This window comes from Tupaia chinensis, unplaced genomic scaffold, assembly GCF_000334495.1.
Source record: "Tupaia chinensis unplaced genomic scaffold, TupChi_1.0 Scaffold000320_2, whole genome shotgun sequence".
Taxonomy (NCBI): domain Eukaryota; kingdom Metazoa; phylum Chordata; class Mammalia; order Scandentia; family Tupaiidae; genus Tupaia; species Tupaia belangeri.
Window position 1 is genome coordinate 3,053,950 of NW_006159814.1, and position 18,357 is coordinate 3,072,306.

At 36.0% G+C, this 18,357-nt stretch overlaps 1 protein-coding gene across 3 annotated transcripts in view; it reads right to left on the reverse strand.

Moving 5' to 3' along the window:
* Positions 1-18,357, reverse strand: part of YES1 (YES proto-oncogene 1, Src family tyrosine kinase) — an 82,335-nt gene that overhangs the window by 10,239 nt on the left and 53,739 nt on the right. For all 3 annotated transcript variants that reach the window (XM_006151611.3, XM_006151612.3, XM_006151610.3), the window contains exons 2-8: positions 11,952-12,221; positions 9,937-10,036; positions 6,766-6,864; positions 4,769-4,872; positions 4,529-4,678; positions 3,002-3,157; positions 2,663-2,842 (exon numbers count right to left, since the gene is read on the reverse strand). In XM_006151611.3, the coding sequence (XP_006151673.1) occupies positions 2,663-2,842; positions 3,002-3,157; positions 4,529-4,678; positions 4,769-4,872; positions 6,766-6,864; positions 9,937-10,036; positions 11,952-12,213 (1,051 nt within the window). In that variant the 5' untranslated portion in view covers positions 12,214-12,221. The remainder of the gene's footprint in view (positions 1-2,662; positions 2,843-3,001; positions 3,158-4,528; positions 4,679-4,768; positions 4,873-6,765; positions 6,865-9,936; positions 10,037-11,951; positions 12,222-18,357) is intronic.

The window sequence follows — 18,357 nt, forward strand, 5'->3', positions numbered from 1 at the left end:
TGCACTTGCCAGAAAGACAGAGAGAGACAGAAAGTGAGAAATCATCTCCGGGGGGAATGGCTACGCCACAATCCCTTCTCCTCCATTCTCCTTTCGGGATCTTGGGCATGCACGCACATGCGCCCGGCGTGCGTTTAGGTCGCCAGGTCCAGGACTCAAACCACAGTCAACTACATGAGAGTCCAGCGACATAGCCATTATGCTAACTGCTGGTCCCCAGATAACTAATTTTTTAAAAGTCAATTTGAATCAAGAATTCAGACAACTGGGAATATCTTGGTGTAATTAAAGCTAAATATAGGTAGCTAAATGAGCTGCTGTAGAAGTGTTGGCCTGACCAACTTCTCTTGATTTTAGCAAAAGATACTGAACAATAAAGGACTATGAATAATAGCAAAGAGAGAGGGTAGGAAGGAAAAATTTAGTTGTTACTTCTCTGTTACTAGGTAAAAGAATACTATGTATTTGAATTAATCAAGAGACAACATCAGATAAACCTAAATTAATGCACGTTTTGTAAAACATAAAACTAGACTATTTTCTCCAAAAGTAACAATGCTATGAAAGACAAAGGAAGAGGAATGGCTTCAGATTAAAGGAGACTAAAGAGAAATGACAACTACATGCAGTGCATGACTATGAACTAGATACTGCATCAGGGAAGTATATAGCTAGTGGGCTGGTCAAGAGATAGACTGAATTCAAGGTAAAGGAAGTAACGTAAAATCATAGAACCAAGGGGCAACAAGAAGGCCCATCTGTCCAGAACAGCAGACAGAACATGATCAGCCATGTGGGAGGCCAGTGATGTAACCACTATACCTGCCATCAACTGGTCCCCAATTAAATAGTTCTTAAAGTCAATGTGCAGAGTAAATGAACCATTAGCCTTGTCTCTACAAGATTTCAAAAAGTTAGGACCAGCAGTTAGCGTAATGGCTATGTCGCTGAACTCCCACGTAGCTGACTGTGGTTTGAGTCCCAGACCTGGTGGCTTAAACTCACACCAGGCGCATGTGCGTGAGTGCCCAAGAGTCGGAGAGAAGAACGGAGAAGGGATTGCGGCGTGGCCCCCCCCCATGGGGGGGGGGGGTTCTTGCTATCTCTCTGTCTCTCTCGGGAGCACACGTACCCTATAGCAAAAATCTCCCCCCCACCAAAAAAAAAAAAAGTTCATGGAAAAAATGTGGTTTAAGTGCAAGTTTATTTTATTGCAAAAAAATTGAAATCTATGTGTAATTTTTCTTAATATGTATTTTTCCATGGACTTTTTGATGCCCTTGCCCCACTGCCTGTCTTCCTGCCATCTCCTTCCCTTTTTTGACAAGGAGCCACTGTGTCACCTAGTGCCTCAGCTATCTTGGCTGTGTTTCCATTATATTTCTTATGCTACTAATAGCTAGATTCGAACTTCCTCCTTGCCTCTTCATTCCTCTTCTAGTTCATCCAAAGCACTTTTTGAAATGGCATATTTGACAGTTATCTGCAGTAGAAAGTCCTTTCAAAGAGTGCCCATGTGCTGTGCATCTTCAAGTAAAGTTTGGCTATCAATGAATAAGCTGTTAGTTCTTAACTTTTGGTTTCAATCCCTACAACTCATTTTCCTACAGCAAATGAGTAGCTTGTAGTTGTTCCTGTCACCACTAGATGGAACTACATCATCGATGAGGACAGACACTGATGTGGATGACACAAACAGTGACTAATACAGACTATCAATTCAAAAAGTAAAATGAAAAAGTAGATCAAATTCAAAGTGGGTAAGAATGGGCCCGTTGGGATATTTGCGACTTACTGGTTCCTTTAAAAACATCACCAGCATAGGAAAGATGACAGGAGAGCATCAACCTTCCCTTTTCTCTGTCCTGGTCCTAAATAGCCCTCTCCCATCCTGCAATCTGGATTGGGACAATTGAGAATTTCAACTGACAGTAGCAGGAAAAAAACATTTTCTAGGAGTCCTGAATATGGGAATAATGTTTATATTAAAATGAAGTAGAGCGAATTTCCTTTATCTTGTTTATTTGCTTAAGTACTAAAGATGTATCTTTCTGATTTTATTGTTTTAATTTGATTTGCATACTTTCTTTTTTATTTTCCACTTTCCCAGCTATTCCATTTCCTTTAGTCAAGCTTACTTTTTAAAATAAATTCAACCTATCTAATTTTCCTTTTAAACTTTATACTATCCTCTGGAGTAACTGGGACAAATCCCTATCCTATTAAAAACAAGAATTAATTTCTTCTTTTCAAATGTCTACACAAAATTCTGAAATTAGAAAACACGTCTATAATAAAAGTCAATAAGCATGAAAATAGAAAGATTTTGTTTCTTGAGAATTTTTTTTGGCATAGGGCATATACACTTGCTGGAGAGACACAGAGACAGAGAGACAGAGACAGAAAGTAAGAGATCACTCCCTGGGGCAGATGGTCATGCCTCAATCCCTTTTCCTCCATTCTCCTCTCAGGATTTTGGGCATGCATGCATGTGCACACGTCCAATATGAGTTTTAAATAGCCAGGTCCAGGACTCAATCTACAGTTGACTTATAGAGTCCTGTGACAATGATTATGCCATATGCTGGTCCCCAAAGACTTGTTTTTACAAAAAATTTAGCAACATGAATACGCTAAGAGACACAAATATATATATACAAACCTTTTGACATAAATTCAGTGACAATGTAAATTGGCTCTTCAGAAACAACAGCATATAGTGGAACAAGCTTATCGTGTCTTAATTTTTTCATTATCTGAGCTTCTTGAAGAAAAGCTTCTGGCATCATTGTACCTGGTTTTAGTGTTTTGATCGCTACTTTTGTGGTTCCATTCCACGTTCCTAGAGAAACAATACACTTTACTATTTTCATCTATATTTAAGGGACTTTAGATCAAACTTAAACAACAGTTTCTTTAAATGTCTAAACATATTTTATCATTGTAGCAATTTAATATATGTGTAAACAACTGCAATAAAAACGTGGTTCAGGCTACTTACCCATCCACACTTCACCAAAACATCCTTGTCCTAATTTAACTTCCAGTCGCAAAGATTCTCGAGGGATTTCCCAAGCATCTTTTGCTAGACCTTGAGTCTGGGGTTTCACAGTTGGACATACAGTTGTTAACTTGTGGCATAAACCATCAGCATGTTCTAGATAAATTAATAAATGGCACAATAAAATGAATTATTTATAAAAAGTAGGGTATATAATATGATGTTAATATTTTAAGAAGTTTAAACTATAAAAATAAAAACATAATGACCTATCAGTTTTACTCTAAAAACACAAACACAAAAAAGGGAGGTGTCTACAAGAAGCAAAAGAATAGTTAAGAAGTAAAATATTTTGTTAAATATACTTTAAAGTTATTATTTATTGAATATTGATGTTCCATGATTGTGCTAATTCAGCACTTTATAAATAACTCATATAAATGAGGCTTAGAAGATTTATGCAATATTCTGAAGGTCCCACAGTGAGTAAGTGATGAAGATGGGAGTCAAAATCAAGTTGGTCTGCCTCGAAAGTTCAGCTTTAAAGCCCAATGATCAAAAGAGAATTTGAGGCATACCAAAAAATCAAGGACAATATTAATTTAAGGTATTGACTTTTAAATAAGGAAGCCAGAGAAGCAAGGAATTCGATTCATAATGGCTTGCCTTACGAATCCTGCTTATAAAATCTTTGTTAGTATTGATGAGACGCATTGCCTCTTGTTCTCATCAAGTAACCACATAAATTCAGTCAGACAAGAGAAATTACAAGTGATGCCACTGCTTGATAACATGTTTGATCAATGTCAAGATTGCTGGTTGACTTAATAGACTCGAGTTTGTAGCTAGTTGTCATTGAAGAAGAAATTACCATGGAAACATCCTCTCCCCTAGTATTAATCATTTAAAGATTTTCAGGTGCATTAATACATCAAATCAGTAATGAAAATTTTGAGACAGAAGACTCTAACACTGAGTATCTTTCAGAGATCCTTGAAAGACAAGTCTACAGCTGCTATAGTTAATTTTATAGGATAAGAAAAATTCATCAGCAGACCATATTTCATTGGATTTATTCTTTAAAGAATCTTACACAATCTAGCCCGTGTAGGAGAGGGTAATCCAACAGGCCATGTGACATGGCTTTTTGAATTAGGCATTATTAGTTTTACCTACTTAGTAAGTGCCCATAAATAAAATATTTGCTTTTATGAGTTTTTTCATTTATTTTCACAATCTTAGTATTTATATGCTATGAACTAGAACTCCAATGCAAACACTATGACCGTAAGATCTAAGGACTCACATGATGATAGTCTGATTTCAGCATATTATCTATGAACCCAATTCATATACTAAGTATTATTACCTGTTCCTCATTTTAAAACTAATAACAACAGATATTTATTGGGCAGATAATTGTGTACAAGGAAGTCTGTTAAATCTTAAGAGATAGGAATATAAAACTTTTGTTTTGATAATATAGAACATGAGAAAATAAGTTTTACTCTTAAAACATTCAGTTACCTGTGTAATGTTTCACCAATTTCTGCAGAGTTTCAAATTGCGCTCTGGTTGTGATATAGTAGCCGCCATTGTCAAGTTTCCTTATTTTGTAGTGTTTCACATTGTCACCCCTTACCTCATCCCAATCACGAATAGAGAGGGAGTAAGCACCTTTGGGGGGGGGGATATAAATACTTTTACTATATTTTTCTCAAAATATTGCTCAAGGAAATTCTTATATTAATATAACAAGAGACACACCTTTAGTAGTTTCACTCTCTCTTACTAAGAAAATACCTCGTTGATTCCCAGGATTAAGAAGTAATCGTTCAGCATCTTTTCTTCCCATTTTTCCAAAATACCATCTGGAAAAAAATTAAGTGTTTTGAGTTGGAAGGTTTGAATGTCAGAAAAATTACATACTTTTGGGTCAGAAAAGTCATGATGTATTGTTCTGTTTTTCTACGTTAAATGAGTCATGACTTTTCCAACCACCCAATAGTATCAATAAAGAATGGAGTGAGATAGGGAGGATAACAAAGAGCAGCTGTACAACATAGCTTAAAATACAGTAAAATGAAAGATTTGTACTTATTAAGTAGGGCTATATTATAAATATTATGGTTAGAATATACTCTGTCATAGTATTTTCATACATTGACTGCTATGCCTCTTAAAACTATCTGGCTGTCAAAGGAAGAGTAAACGGAGAAGGCAAGGCAGGAAATAACAGATCCTTTTTGTCAGTGATGGTGGAAATATTGAGACTAGAGGAAGGGGCTGGATGGTGACACTCTGGGAGGCTGACCAACACGAGAAGATTTCAGGTTTGTGTCCAAAGACCTCCCTGAGTACTCCAAGCAGACATGTGAGGTGGAGCTGGCTGAGGCTGGGGGTGGATCACAGCATTAAGACCCTGCTGGGGATGCTTGTTCTCTTGCTCTGTCTGTCTCACTCTTGGAAGAAAATAAAATTTAAAGGAAAAAGGCTACAGTAAGAAAAATAAAGTGGTTTTCTAGTAACTGTGATAATCTTAATGTAGTATGATACAAGTATATAATACGGATATAGTAAGACCCATATTATCAGTAACTCTAAATATGGGTGGGTTTAATTTAACAAAGTTTGTGAATAAAAATGACAGTCTCTATTGTGGAAGAACTCACAGAATACTGGATCAAAAGAATAAAACAGAAAGTAACAAGCACTATGGTAGAACAGATTGTTATTGGAACAAATTATGTATCATTAATAAAAAGCAAACAAATATTGATAGAGCATCTACTATCTGCAAGGCACTATGTTAAGTATTATAAAATGAAAATGAAGTAGCATTTAGGAATCCCAGGTAAACCAGTTTGGCCTAAAAGCAGGCTGCCAGTGAAAGTGAACTTCAACTTTTAAAAAGTTTCAAGAATAATGCATAGAACTTCCACATAGCATACAATCAGGTTTCCCAACTGTTAAGATTTTGCTTCATCATACTTTCTCTATATGTATGTGTGCGTGTGTACGTGTGTGTGTTTCCCGAATTGATGAAGTTGTAAACATGATACTCTCCTTTATAATTATAATGCAAGTACCTAAACTAAGAAGTTACATTGATAAAAGACTAACTGAAGGTCATTTTTTTATGAGAGAGAAAAAGCAAGTATGGAAGGAGATGGGGGAAGGGAGAGAGAACCAGAGAGAAAGGAAGATTTTTAGTTTTTTTGACAGGATCTTGTTGCTGCAATCTTCTACCACAGCCTCCCAGTTAGCGAGGAGCATAAGACTGCATCAGTGCACTTGGCCTGTCCAAATGGGTCCGGGATCTAAACCCAGGCCAGGCCTTCTATATGGTCCCAACATCATGCGGTGATGCTCTATTGCCTGAGCCACTGCAGCTGGGCCATGCGAGTAAACTGTTGAAGTGACAGAGTCTGCAGAATATTTAAAGGGTGTGTGTGTATTTGTGTGTGTATACATATGTGTGTGTGTGTGTGCATATAAGTTCATGTATTTTTTTTAAGAGTAGAAAAGTAATGAAGACCAGGCATAGCGTAGTCTGACTGACACAGAGTCTTCTATGAGGTCCTACTAGAAATGGATACTATGACATTAATTATTAATTTTCAAGTAGCATCTATTAATATAATACATTAGCTGTATTAAGACTGGTACGGAATTGTGAGTGTGTAAAGTTGTGGCTAAGTAGGATGTGCATTAAAACATTTTTAAAATCAAAATAATTAATAAAATATGAAGTAGTGCCATACTCTTCTGCCTGAATGGAATCTGCAGGCGCTACATAATTGCTAGGGATGTAACCATTCTTTCCTGTAGCGATTGATCTTGCTTCCCACCAGTCTCCTTCCCTGTAACACATAAAACAATAATCACCACAATGTAGACTATTGATCAAGATACCATACAGTGCTGCATCTGGTATCTAAAGTAGACAAGGGGTATTACTTCCTTTTATTTATGCATTCATCTGATCAAGAATTAAACTTAAAAAATAATATTAAAAAGTAGGTGACCTGAAATAAGGGAATAAGACTATGCAAAAACACAATAATATACTTCTCCAACAAAAATAAACAGAAACTGAAAACACTGCAGTTTCATTTTAGTTACAAGACCTCTTTTTTACACAGTTCTTTCAACCTAAGACATTAAGCTATATTGAATTAAGTAATTAAGTATTTTAAATTACTCAGTTTCAACTGAATTTTTTAACAGCTTTATTAAGATATAATTTACATACCATAAATTTCTCCCATTTGAGATGTACAATTTAGTAGCTTTTAATACAAAGTTATGCAACCATTACCACAATCAATTTTAGAACATTTTCATTACTCAAAAGAAACAATGTGCCAATTGGTAGTCTTCCCTCCCCAATTTACCCTATTCAACACAGGCAACCATTAATCTGCTTCTCTTTCTATGGATATGCCTATTATGGGCATTTAATATAAATGGAATCACAATATATGTGGTCTTTTGTGACTAGGTTCTTTCGTTTTGCTTAAATTTTTTCAAAGTTCATTTATGTTGTAACATGTATCCGTAGTCCGTTCTTTATTTTTGTTCCCAAATGCTTTTTCTTTCTTTTTTAAAAAATTGCTATAGGGTACGTGCACTCACTGGAGACACAAGAAGAGAGGTGAGAAAACATCCCCTGATGGGATGGCCATGCTGTAATCCTTTCTCCTCCACTGTCCTCTGAGGATTTTGGGTACGCGTGAACACAAAGATTCTTTAAGCCACCATACAGTTGGCCATGTGGGACCCAGGTGCCTTAACCACCATGCCATCTGGCTGGCCCAATGCTTTTCTTTCTTAAATACATTAAAATTGTAATGTTCTCTTTTAGTCATTTTAGGGGAAAAAAATCACATCATTCTAGCATTCATGTAGCCAGACAACAATGGATGATGAAAACTGAAATTTCTAGAACATATTTTCATAAAAATGTCATCCATAAATACCTCAATAAGACTAAGGAGAAATTATAATTTAGAACATATGAAAACTGTATGTGATTTGTAATACAGAAAACTTGACTTTTACAAGATTAATGTGAAAAGAGCAAATATTATTGGTTATTATTAAGGAAGCTATATATGAGGTCTGTAACTAAAGATTAAATGTACTTTTTGCTTTACCAGAGATAAGCACTGAAATGTACTAATGTAAAATTTTATTAATGTTTGAGATGAATTTGCTCTCTAGAAAGTGAAATGGAAAATCCTTAGGTAATTTGAAAATATTTACACACTCAGCTCCAGCAGGTAGCATGGAAGTTAAGGTGCTGGATCCCACAAGGCTGACTGCTTGTTTTGGGTCCTGGACTCGGCGACTTTAAAATGATGCTGGGAGCATAGGCATGTGTGCCTAAAATCTTGAGAGGAGAATAGAGGAGAAGGGACTGTGGTGGGGCCACCTCCCTTAAGGATGTGATTTTTTCACTTCTCTCAGGAAAGTCCATGTGCCCTATAGCAAAAACGGGGGTGGGGGAGTACATATCCATACACTGGGTTTGTGGTGTCCTAGAGTATATTCAGTACTTTCAGACAGACAAACTGAAAACTCTTGTATATGAACCTGCTAAATATTCACTGGTCCCCTCAAACATTTACTGAGTATCCTATAAAGAGACAGACCTTACAACAGAGTGTAATGGAAACAGGTAATGAGACAGTTCTTAACTTCATGGAACTCACAGTATTGAGTAGGGTTTTGTACTTTTGCATTATTGACACTTTGGGCTGGATATTTGTGGTGGGAGGCATTTTAGGATGTTTACTAATATCTCTGGCCGCTACCCACTAGATGACAGTAGCAGCACTCTGATTGTGACGACCAGTGTCTCAATACATTGCCAAATGTCCCCTGGGCAATTCTGCCTCAGGTTTAGAAACACTGGTCTAACGGAATGACAGGCAAGAAGCAAATTATAATTCAAAATGTGATGAGAACTATGACTAAAGTTTATACAGAATGCTATGTGAACACTTAATCTAGCATGGGGTAGAGACTGTCCAGGAAGGAGAGAAGGAATATAAGGAAATGCATCCTTGAGAAATGACATATGACTACTGGGTAGTCGGGAAAGTCATGATGCATTTTTGCATAGAAAAACACAGCATAACTTTCTAGACGATCTAATACATTTTGAAGGAAGGGTAGGGTTAACCAGACATAGAAAGGGAATGGAGAGATGAGAAGTCACATTCCAGAAAAAAGAAATAGTATGTGTGACGGTGTGGAAAGGAAGAGAAGCTACAGCATTCTCAGAAAATTATCAGTAATTCACTACGGATGAGAAGTGAAGTGAGAAAGGTGGAAAGCATACGGTAAATTCTCAATGAATGATGGCCATTATTATTGGTTTCCTTTTTATCTTGATGGCACTGATAGCTACTGAAGAATTTTAAAGCAGAGAGACATGATCATACTTTATGTTCTGGAACAATAACTGATAACAGATGGGGAAAAGGATGGAAGAAACAACTGAAAGCAATGAACCCACAAGTATATGTTTTAACAAGTTACAAAGTGGTCATGATGCTAGTATGAAATAATGGGCTCTATTTTCTAGAACAAGTATCAAATTTTCTATGGTGGCCAACTAAATGAAAAGACAGCTAAGTCACATAAAGAAAAAGGAACTTAATTTGATCAGTTTAGATGTAGAGGGATTCCTTACTCAATGTTTTTCCTTTTTTTTTCTTTCTTTTAGGAAAAAGAAGATCTTTAAGTCATCTGCTACTTACATTAATAGGATTCTAAAATTCTCTTTACAATTTTTAAAAATATACTTGCATATATCACCTCAATAATTCTTCATTTTTAAATCTCTACTGTTTATGGTAGAACCACAGGAGTACAATTTTAGAAGTAATAATATTTTTCTTTTATCAAATATTCACAACACTTACGTATTGTTAATTATTTGAAATCTTTCACCCTTTTTAAATGAAAGGTCTTCTGTAGTTCTAGCTTCATAATCATATAAGGCCACAAATATAGTAACACCACCTATGAGAGGGAAAAAAAGACTAAGGTAAATAACACAGATAGAGCAACGAAAGAGAAATAAAGAACTATTAACAGTAAAAAAAAGTACAGTCTTTAGAATTTATTTTGTTTTTATTGCCAAAGGGGAAATGCATTCACCAGAGAGACTGAGAGAGAGAGAGAGAGAGAGAGAGAAAGAGAAAGCATCTCCCAGTGTGGCATGGCCAAACCACAATCCCCGTTCCTCCCTCTCTCTAGCCCATCAGGATCCTGAGCACACATGTGCACTTGCTCAGCAACTGTCTCAAGCTGTGGGGGCTGGGACTCAAATAGCAAACAGCTACGTGGGATGCTTTCCTCCACCCAGCACTCAACTGCTCTGCTATAGAGCTAGATCCCAAATTTATGTTCATAACTTAGGCCTGGGCCAGCCAGTGGTATGGTGGTTAAGGTGGATGGATCCCACATGGCTAACTACATGGTTCAAGTCTCAGACTTGGTGGCCTAAAAAATATGCCAGGCAAGTGTGCGTGCATGCATGCCCAAGATCCCAAAAAAGATCATTCTGTTTTTGCTTATTCATTATTATTCAACCTTCGTTATTCTGTAAACTCCATCAGGGTAGAGACCTTGTCTGTCTTGCTCACCTCTCTATACCTGGTACATACACACACACACACACACACACACACACACACCCCTATATTTGTGGAGTTAATAAATGAATACCTGTGAATGGTGTATTTCCTATATGTAAGTTGCTTTAGGTAACTAAAGTATGCCTCTAAGTACGAATGTTGACTTTACCCATTTTGAATTATCTTTCCCAAACATAATCCTGAAAATAATTTAAACTTTTGCTAATGACTGAGAAATGCCATCATGACTATTATTTAAGTATTTAGAATTAGGGAGCTGAAATTAAGATTGCAATTGACTCTTTGATGTCCTTAACTCTCCAAATGAAGTCTAATAAATCAGTGTATGGTAGTCCTCTGGCTATAGTTATTGGTCCAGAGGCGGGCAGACTGAGGAAACAAATTTGTAATTCATGTTTATAGAAGAGATCTCTCTCTGCTCCCACTGGAGGTTGATAATGATATATTGTTCACTGGGGATGGCTTCTGTTTTGCCACACTTAAGGATAAAGTGGACACTCCAAGAGCTGCAGGAGAAAGATGAAAGAAACCAAGACCCTAATGATTTTACAGAACTGCTATACACAGGACCTGGAGCTCACACTACCTTTAAAGCTTGCTGGATAGGGGACCCTTTAAAAAAAGAGCTCATTTTCTTTCTTTACAAAGTTTCTGAATCTACCTTTTTAAGAATTTTCTGTCTTCATGTAAGGTTGTCTATCACATCTTGTTCTCTGAAAGGATATGATAATGTAATAAATAGAATTCTGGATAGGACATTAAATCTGAGTTCTTCTACTTACTATCTGATTCTAGAAAAAAAAAATCACTTAAATACTGATCATCAGGATTTTCTTTTTTAAGTCACTATTTGACAGAACATTACATTGTCATTACTACACTGCCATTTACTTAAAATTTATAAAGTAACCACAACAGTACTTTTAAACTGGAGAGCCCCTCCAGACAAGATGCAAGATCCTTGGGGGGAGGAATATTTTTTTAATCTTTATAGTTCTAGTGTTTGCCACATAGCCAGTACACAATAATTATTTAAATAACAAGTTAATGAAATAATTGATAATACTGCCCAGTATATAATCACCATCAGATTATCACATTTCCTGGAACCCTATCTATGTATACATAAGGCTAATTTTTGTTCAACTTTAATTTTCATGTAATTATTTATAAAGTCCTTCAGAAGATATTTTCCTTAACAGCAGACAAACCTTAAGTATATATTGCCCAAGGTCATATTCTTAAACAGGCAACATAACTGGCCATTTCTATCTTACCTGTTAAACCAGTAGGATATGAGCTTGGCACTACGGAGAATGAGGAAGATGCTCCTCCAAAAGGTGTCACCCCTGAAGATCCTCCAAATGGTGTTATGGAAAGACTGCTAAAATTAGATGTTCCCTTTGTTGAAGACGGCTGTGCCACTGCAGTGTGTTCTGATCCATAATGGCTAACACTTGTCGTAGTTGGCTCTGGAGGGTTTTCAGGTCTATATTTAATGGCTGGACTTTTGTTTTCTTTACTTTTAATGCAGCCCATTATCAAATCTACAGAAATGATAAATATTTTGAGAAGTAGTTAACATACAGTATACTACCAAAATACACAATTGAAAAGTTGACTTTAAATGAAATTTCCTAACCTCCTCCCACCCTTGATAAAAAGTAATGTTCAACCAAAACAAACAAACAAAAAAACTAGAATCTGAAAATAAAGTCTCTTCCACTCATTTATCTTTATTCCATTTCTGTTAAAGCGCTGCCCCAACCAATCACATTATTCCCAGCCCAACCACTTTTAACAGTGCCATGACAATATGTCATAGTACATTGGGAAAAGGCATGGGCTCTAAAGCCAGAGAAGCTTAAGTCTGCATTAAGCTGGCTTTTCACTTAGCAGCAGAGTGATTTCATGTATGTTGCTTAACCTCTCTGCACCCACTACTTTGCAAGAGAAATGTAATATATTGGGGTTGGCAGGTGGCAGGATAGTTGAGGCGCTGAACTCCCACATGGCTGACCACGGTTCAAGCCCCATACCTAGTGGCTTGCTTCTTCACCTTCCCTCTCTCTTTCTCTGGTCAAATTAAAAAATAATAATGATAATGAATAAAATCAAATAAGTAATTATTTTTAAAAATGTAATCTATTATAAGTTATGAATATGATCTATACATATGTCTTCCTAATAGTCACATTTAAATAGTACAAAAGTTTCTCTTTAATAATGTGTTTTATTTAACCCCATATTTTTAAAGAAATGATTTTATTTAACTTTATTTATTTATTTGACCAGAGAGGGAAGGAGGGAGGGAGGAAGGGAAGAAGGGAGGGAGAGAGAGAAAGAGAGAAGGAAAGTGAGAAAGCAAGCTGCCGGGTCTGGTACTCAAATTGTGGTCAGCCATGTAGAAGTCCAGCACCCTTAATCACCATGCCACTGCTGTCCCTTAACTCAATATTTTAAAAATATAATTATTTCAACATGTAATCAAATTAAAATAATTAATGAAATGTTTTACATTCTTTTTTTGGTACTAAGTCTTACAAATCTAGTGTGTAATGCATCTCATTTGGACTAGACACATTTCAAGGTCTCAATAGCTATATGCAGTTAATGGCTACCATATATATTTTTTTCCTCTATTAATAGACAATTTGATTCCAACCTATCTTTACAGTGTTTTCAACTCTATCTCCTATTTTCTCATTCTTATGTTCTTACATATAATACCTGTGGCCTGTGCCTTTCCATTAGTGGGAATTATTTTCCTCCTTAACAATTGTCTTTGACCAACCAAGGAAGTCAAAGTCCTCTACAAGGAAAACTATGAAAACCTTAGAAAGGAAATTGAAAAGGACACTAAAAAGTGGAAGGACATTCCATGTTCTTGGACTGGCAGAATCAATATCATCAAAATGGCAAACCTACCCAAATTAATCTACATGTTTAATGCAATCCCTATGAAATTACAAGAGACATTCTTCACAGATCTAGAAAAGGCAATCATAGAATTTGTCTGGAACCATAAAAGACTCCGTTTTGCTAAAGCCATCCTGCGCAAGAAGACTGGAGTAGGTGGCATCTCACTTCCTGACCCCAAAATATATTACAAAGTTGTGATAATCAAAACAGCATGGTATTAGCACAAAAACAGACAAGAAGACCAATGGAACAGAGAAGAGACTCCAGAAATAAACCCCAAAACATAGAGCCGACTCATTTTTGACAAAGGGTACCAGTCAATCCAGTGGGTAAAGGGAAATCTTTTTAGCAAATGGTGCTGGAAAAACTGGGTATCTATCCACCTGCAGAAAGATGAATCTGAACTCCTGTCACCATTAATAAAAAATCAAATCAAAGTGAATCAAAGATCTAAACCTAAGACTGCAAACTATAAAACTACTGATGGAAAACACTGGGGAAACTCTGGGAGACATTGTGTAGACGAAGACTTCTTAAGCAAGACCCTCAAAGCAGAGGCAATAATCCCCAAAATAAACAGGTGGGTTACATCAGATTAAGGAGTTTCTGCACAGCAAAGGACACCATAATTAATGTGAATCAACAACTCTTGGAATGGGAGAGAATTTTTGTTAACTGTGCCTCAGATAAGGGAGAGAACCAGAATACACAGGAAACTCAAGCAGCTTACCCAGGAAAAAAAAATAATCCAATTAAAAGATGGGAAAATGAGCTGAATAGATAACTTTCTAAGAAAGACATATGAACAGCCAAACAGCATGCGAAAAAATGCTCAACATCCCTCATTGTAAGGGAGATGCAAATCAAAACCACAATGAGATACCACCTAACCCCAGTCAGAATGGCAAAGGTCAAAAAAAAAAAACAAAAACAAATAATCATAAGTGTTGGAGAGGAGGTGGTGAAAGGGGGACACTCCTATACTGTTGGTTGGAATGTAAATTGGTCCAGCCATTGTGAAGAACGATATGGTGATTCTTCAAAGACCTTCAAATAGAACTACCATATGACCCAGCAATTCCACTCCTGGGTATCTACCCAAAGGACAGGAGAGTACTCAGTCAGAAAAGTGCTTGCACATGTATTTTCACTGCAGCATTATTCATGATTGCTAAGACATGGAACCAACACAAATGTCCACAAACAGATGAACGGGTTGAAAAATTATGGCACATATACTCCATGGAATGCTATTTAGCCATAAAAAAACAACAAAGTCCTGGAATTTGATAGAAAGTAGACGAATATGGAAGATTTGTTGCTGAGTGAAGCAAGTTGGGGTATGAAAGAGAGATATTGTATGTCTCCACTTAACATACGCCGACCGTTTGCACTCTATGGTAGAGACCGAAAGACTGGAGAGCATAAAAGCTTTAAAAACTATAAAGGACACTAGAGACAAAGTGGAAAGAGAGTGTGGGAGGGGAAGAGTGTAGGAAAGGAAATTTTGGGGGAAAATGGAGATGTAAGCCACTTGTGGGACACAGATAAGGTTTATTATCTGTTGACGAGGATGTGTATAATAGTCTCAACTGGGCTGGACTGAGGTGGATATCATGCTGGGTAAAGTCTCTTCACAATCTAAATGATGTATACATTTTAATGTATGAATAATATTAAAAAATTAAACAAAAAACAAGTGCCTTTGACCAAAATAATCTTCCCACAATGCTATCTGATAAAATCTTTTCACTGTTAATCATGACAAATGTTACTTTTCCATTCAGTCTTTCCCTGCAATTGGTAATCTATCTTTTCCCTTTAAAACACCAATGAATATTTACATATGGGACTCTAACTTCATTTTGGGATTTGGGGCATGCATGTGCACATGCCTGGCATGATTTTCAAGATGCCAGGTCTGGTACTTGGACCACTGTCAGCCCTGTTGGAGTCCAGCACTTTAACCACCACCCATCGGCTGGTCCAGTAATTCATTACTTTTTATTGTAAGTACTGGGTTGTTGGAGGATTTTCAGCCGCTGAAACATTCCAACAAATCTTTCAGTGGCTGAACATGTGTCATTCTTTCCCCCACCCCAGAAATACCCAGGAATAGAAATGCGTGGTGATATAAAGTTAAACATAGTCCTACCATAAGAAGTTGCTAACCTGTTTTCCATAGTGGCTGAATGACTTTGCATCTCCACCAGCAATGAATGTGAACTTCGTTGCTCTAGATTCTCGATAATACTTCTAAACTTTGTTTTCCCTCTCAGAAACCCATCATATGTATATTTGAGTATGGACAGAATCCAAATATTCTATATAACTATCTTTTACATTTTATTCCATACAGAAAGCTTAGGCCATTGGACTCTACTGATATCAAAAGGCAGGTGACAACATAAAATGCACCTGGCTGAATTGACACTACACACATTTACAATGCAAGTATTGTAAAGATTCTAAGACACCACCAGTTTCTAGTTTTCTGATAGGAATAATGGTCAGGACCTAGATGAATACCAAACATCAAAACTCACCCTTACTAATATACAGTTCTGCATGGTTTGACAAGTGTATACAGTTGTACAAGTATCACCTTAATGAAGATAAAGACTATCATCTCCCAAAATTCCTCCATGCTCCTTTGTAGTCAACCTCTCCTCCCACCCTTAGGCAACAACTGATCTGTTTTCTGTCCTCATATTTCCACTTTTCCAAATACTATATAAATGCAATCATACAGTATACATCGTTTTTATTTTGGCTCCTTCCACTTAGCATAGTATATCTAGATCCTTCTGTGTTTTTATGAGTATCGGCAGTTTATTTCTTTGTATTGCTGAATATGTGTTCCACTGCATGCATATACTGCAACTCTTTTATTCATTCTCAAATTGAGGGATATTTGGGTTGTTTCCAATTTTTGAAAATCACAAATAGAACCATTATGAGAATATATCTATAGGTTTTTCTGTGATCATTTGTTTTCATTTCACTGGAGCAAATACTTAGGAGTGAAACTGCTAAATTGTATGGAAAGTACATCTATAACTTCATGAGAGTCTACAAAACTTTCCAAAGTGGCATTAATATTGGGTCGTTGTAAAAGTCATGATACATTTTTGCATAGAAAAATACATTATGAATTTTCCAACGACCTAACAGTTTGTCTTCTCACCATCAAAATTGAGAGGTCCAATTGCAGCACATCCTCAACACTTGTTAGCATCAGACTTTAAAGTTATTCTACCAGATGTGTAGTGATATCTTTTTGTTTTTTATTTTCCTAGTGACTAAGCATCTGATAACAGCATGTTTTTATGTACTTATTTCCTACTCATATCTACTTTGGTGAAGTGTCTGTTCAAATCAGTTTCTTAACTAAAGTGTATTGAAATTCTTAAATTGAGCTATCTTCTTTCTGGTATGTTCTGGAAGTAAGAATATTTATTATTATAACACCAAAATATTCTTTATATGCCTGAACCCAAGTTCTTTGTCACATGTGTGCATTACAATATTTTCTCCCCATCTATAAGTTGCCTTTGCATTTTTATAACATAATCTTTGTACATTTTAAAAAATTTGACTAAGAATTTTAAATTTTTTTTACCTATTTTTTTCTTTAAATTTATTTTTTTGCATCAATTCACTATACATTACAGTATACAAAATGAATTTTCCATCCAAAATATACTGTATATTGGTGCTATCAAACACATCAACATACATGTTATCAACAAATAATTTTCCATTTCTTATGTCATATATATATATATGGTTTCTTTTTTTTGGCATCCTTGATTCATAATCCCTCACCCTCTGCTCTGTCCAACCCTCTTCCCATATTGTCTCTGGTATCCAAGGTTGTTTTCTATGCCTTTCCCCCCCATTTAACTGATTTGCTAATGAACTTAATTTGTCTAAATATTTGCAATAGCAAGTGCAGCTGACATATACATATACTTGAACCCATGTCTGACTTTAGGTATAAACCTTACTGAGTAGAATGAACATATTATAAAGCAGTACCTAGCTGGGGCTATATAGCTTACTATGGTCATCAAATATGCATTTTTTTAAAAAAATTTGATAACAGTTTTAGTGTTTTTTTTTCTCCTGAAATTATTTTTATTAATTTACATTCATTCCCTGAGCATTATTACAACATACTAAATGTGGTTTCCCATCTAGGATAAACTGCATAGTGGTTTAATCATGCATGTTATCATCAATAATATTCCATTTCTACTTTCATATATATATATATGTTTTTTACCCCATGTCTGACCCTCTGCCCTTTCCTACTCTCTTATTACACTATCTCTGCTGTCTACAGTTGTCTTCGATTCCTTTTCCCCCAACATTTTGTTGATCACATAATATCATAAGTAATCTAACTACTTTCAATAGCAAGTTCAGATGGTGCTTTCAAGAAAAGCAGTTTGACTAGTAAGGATATTTCCTTGAAACTTAAAGACTAGAAACAGGTTAGTATTCTGTTCAAATAGTAGGTACATGAACCTAGTGACAGCTCAAGACAGGACAAAAATCCTTAAAACCGGACAACAATGCTTAGAAGAAAAGCAGCAATATTTTAGTCAAGTCACAGAATGCTGTTTCATCAGATTAGTCTCATGTACTTAATCTTCTGTTGAGATTCGATCTTCCAGATTGAATTCTGGGATATAATACTCAACTCCAGACTTTGTCCCTACAATTAAGTTGCCCATTTTCTTAGTTTTTGAACTC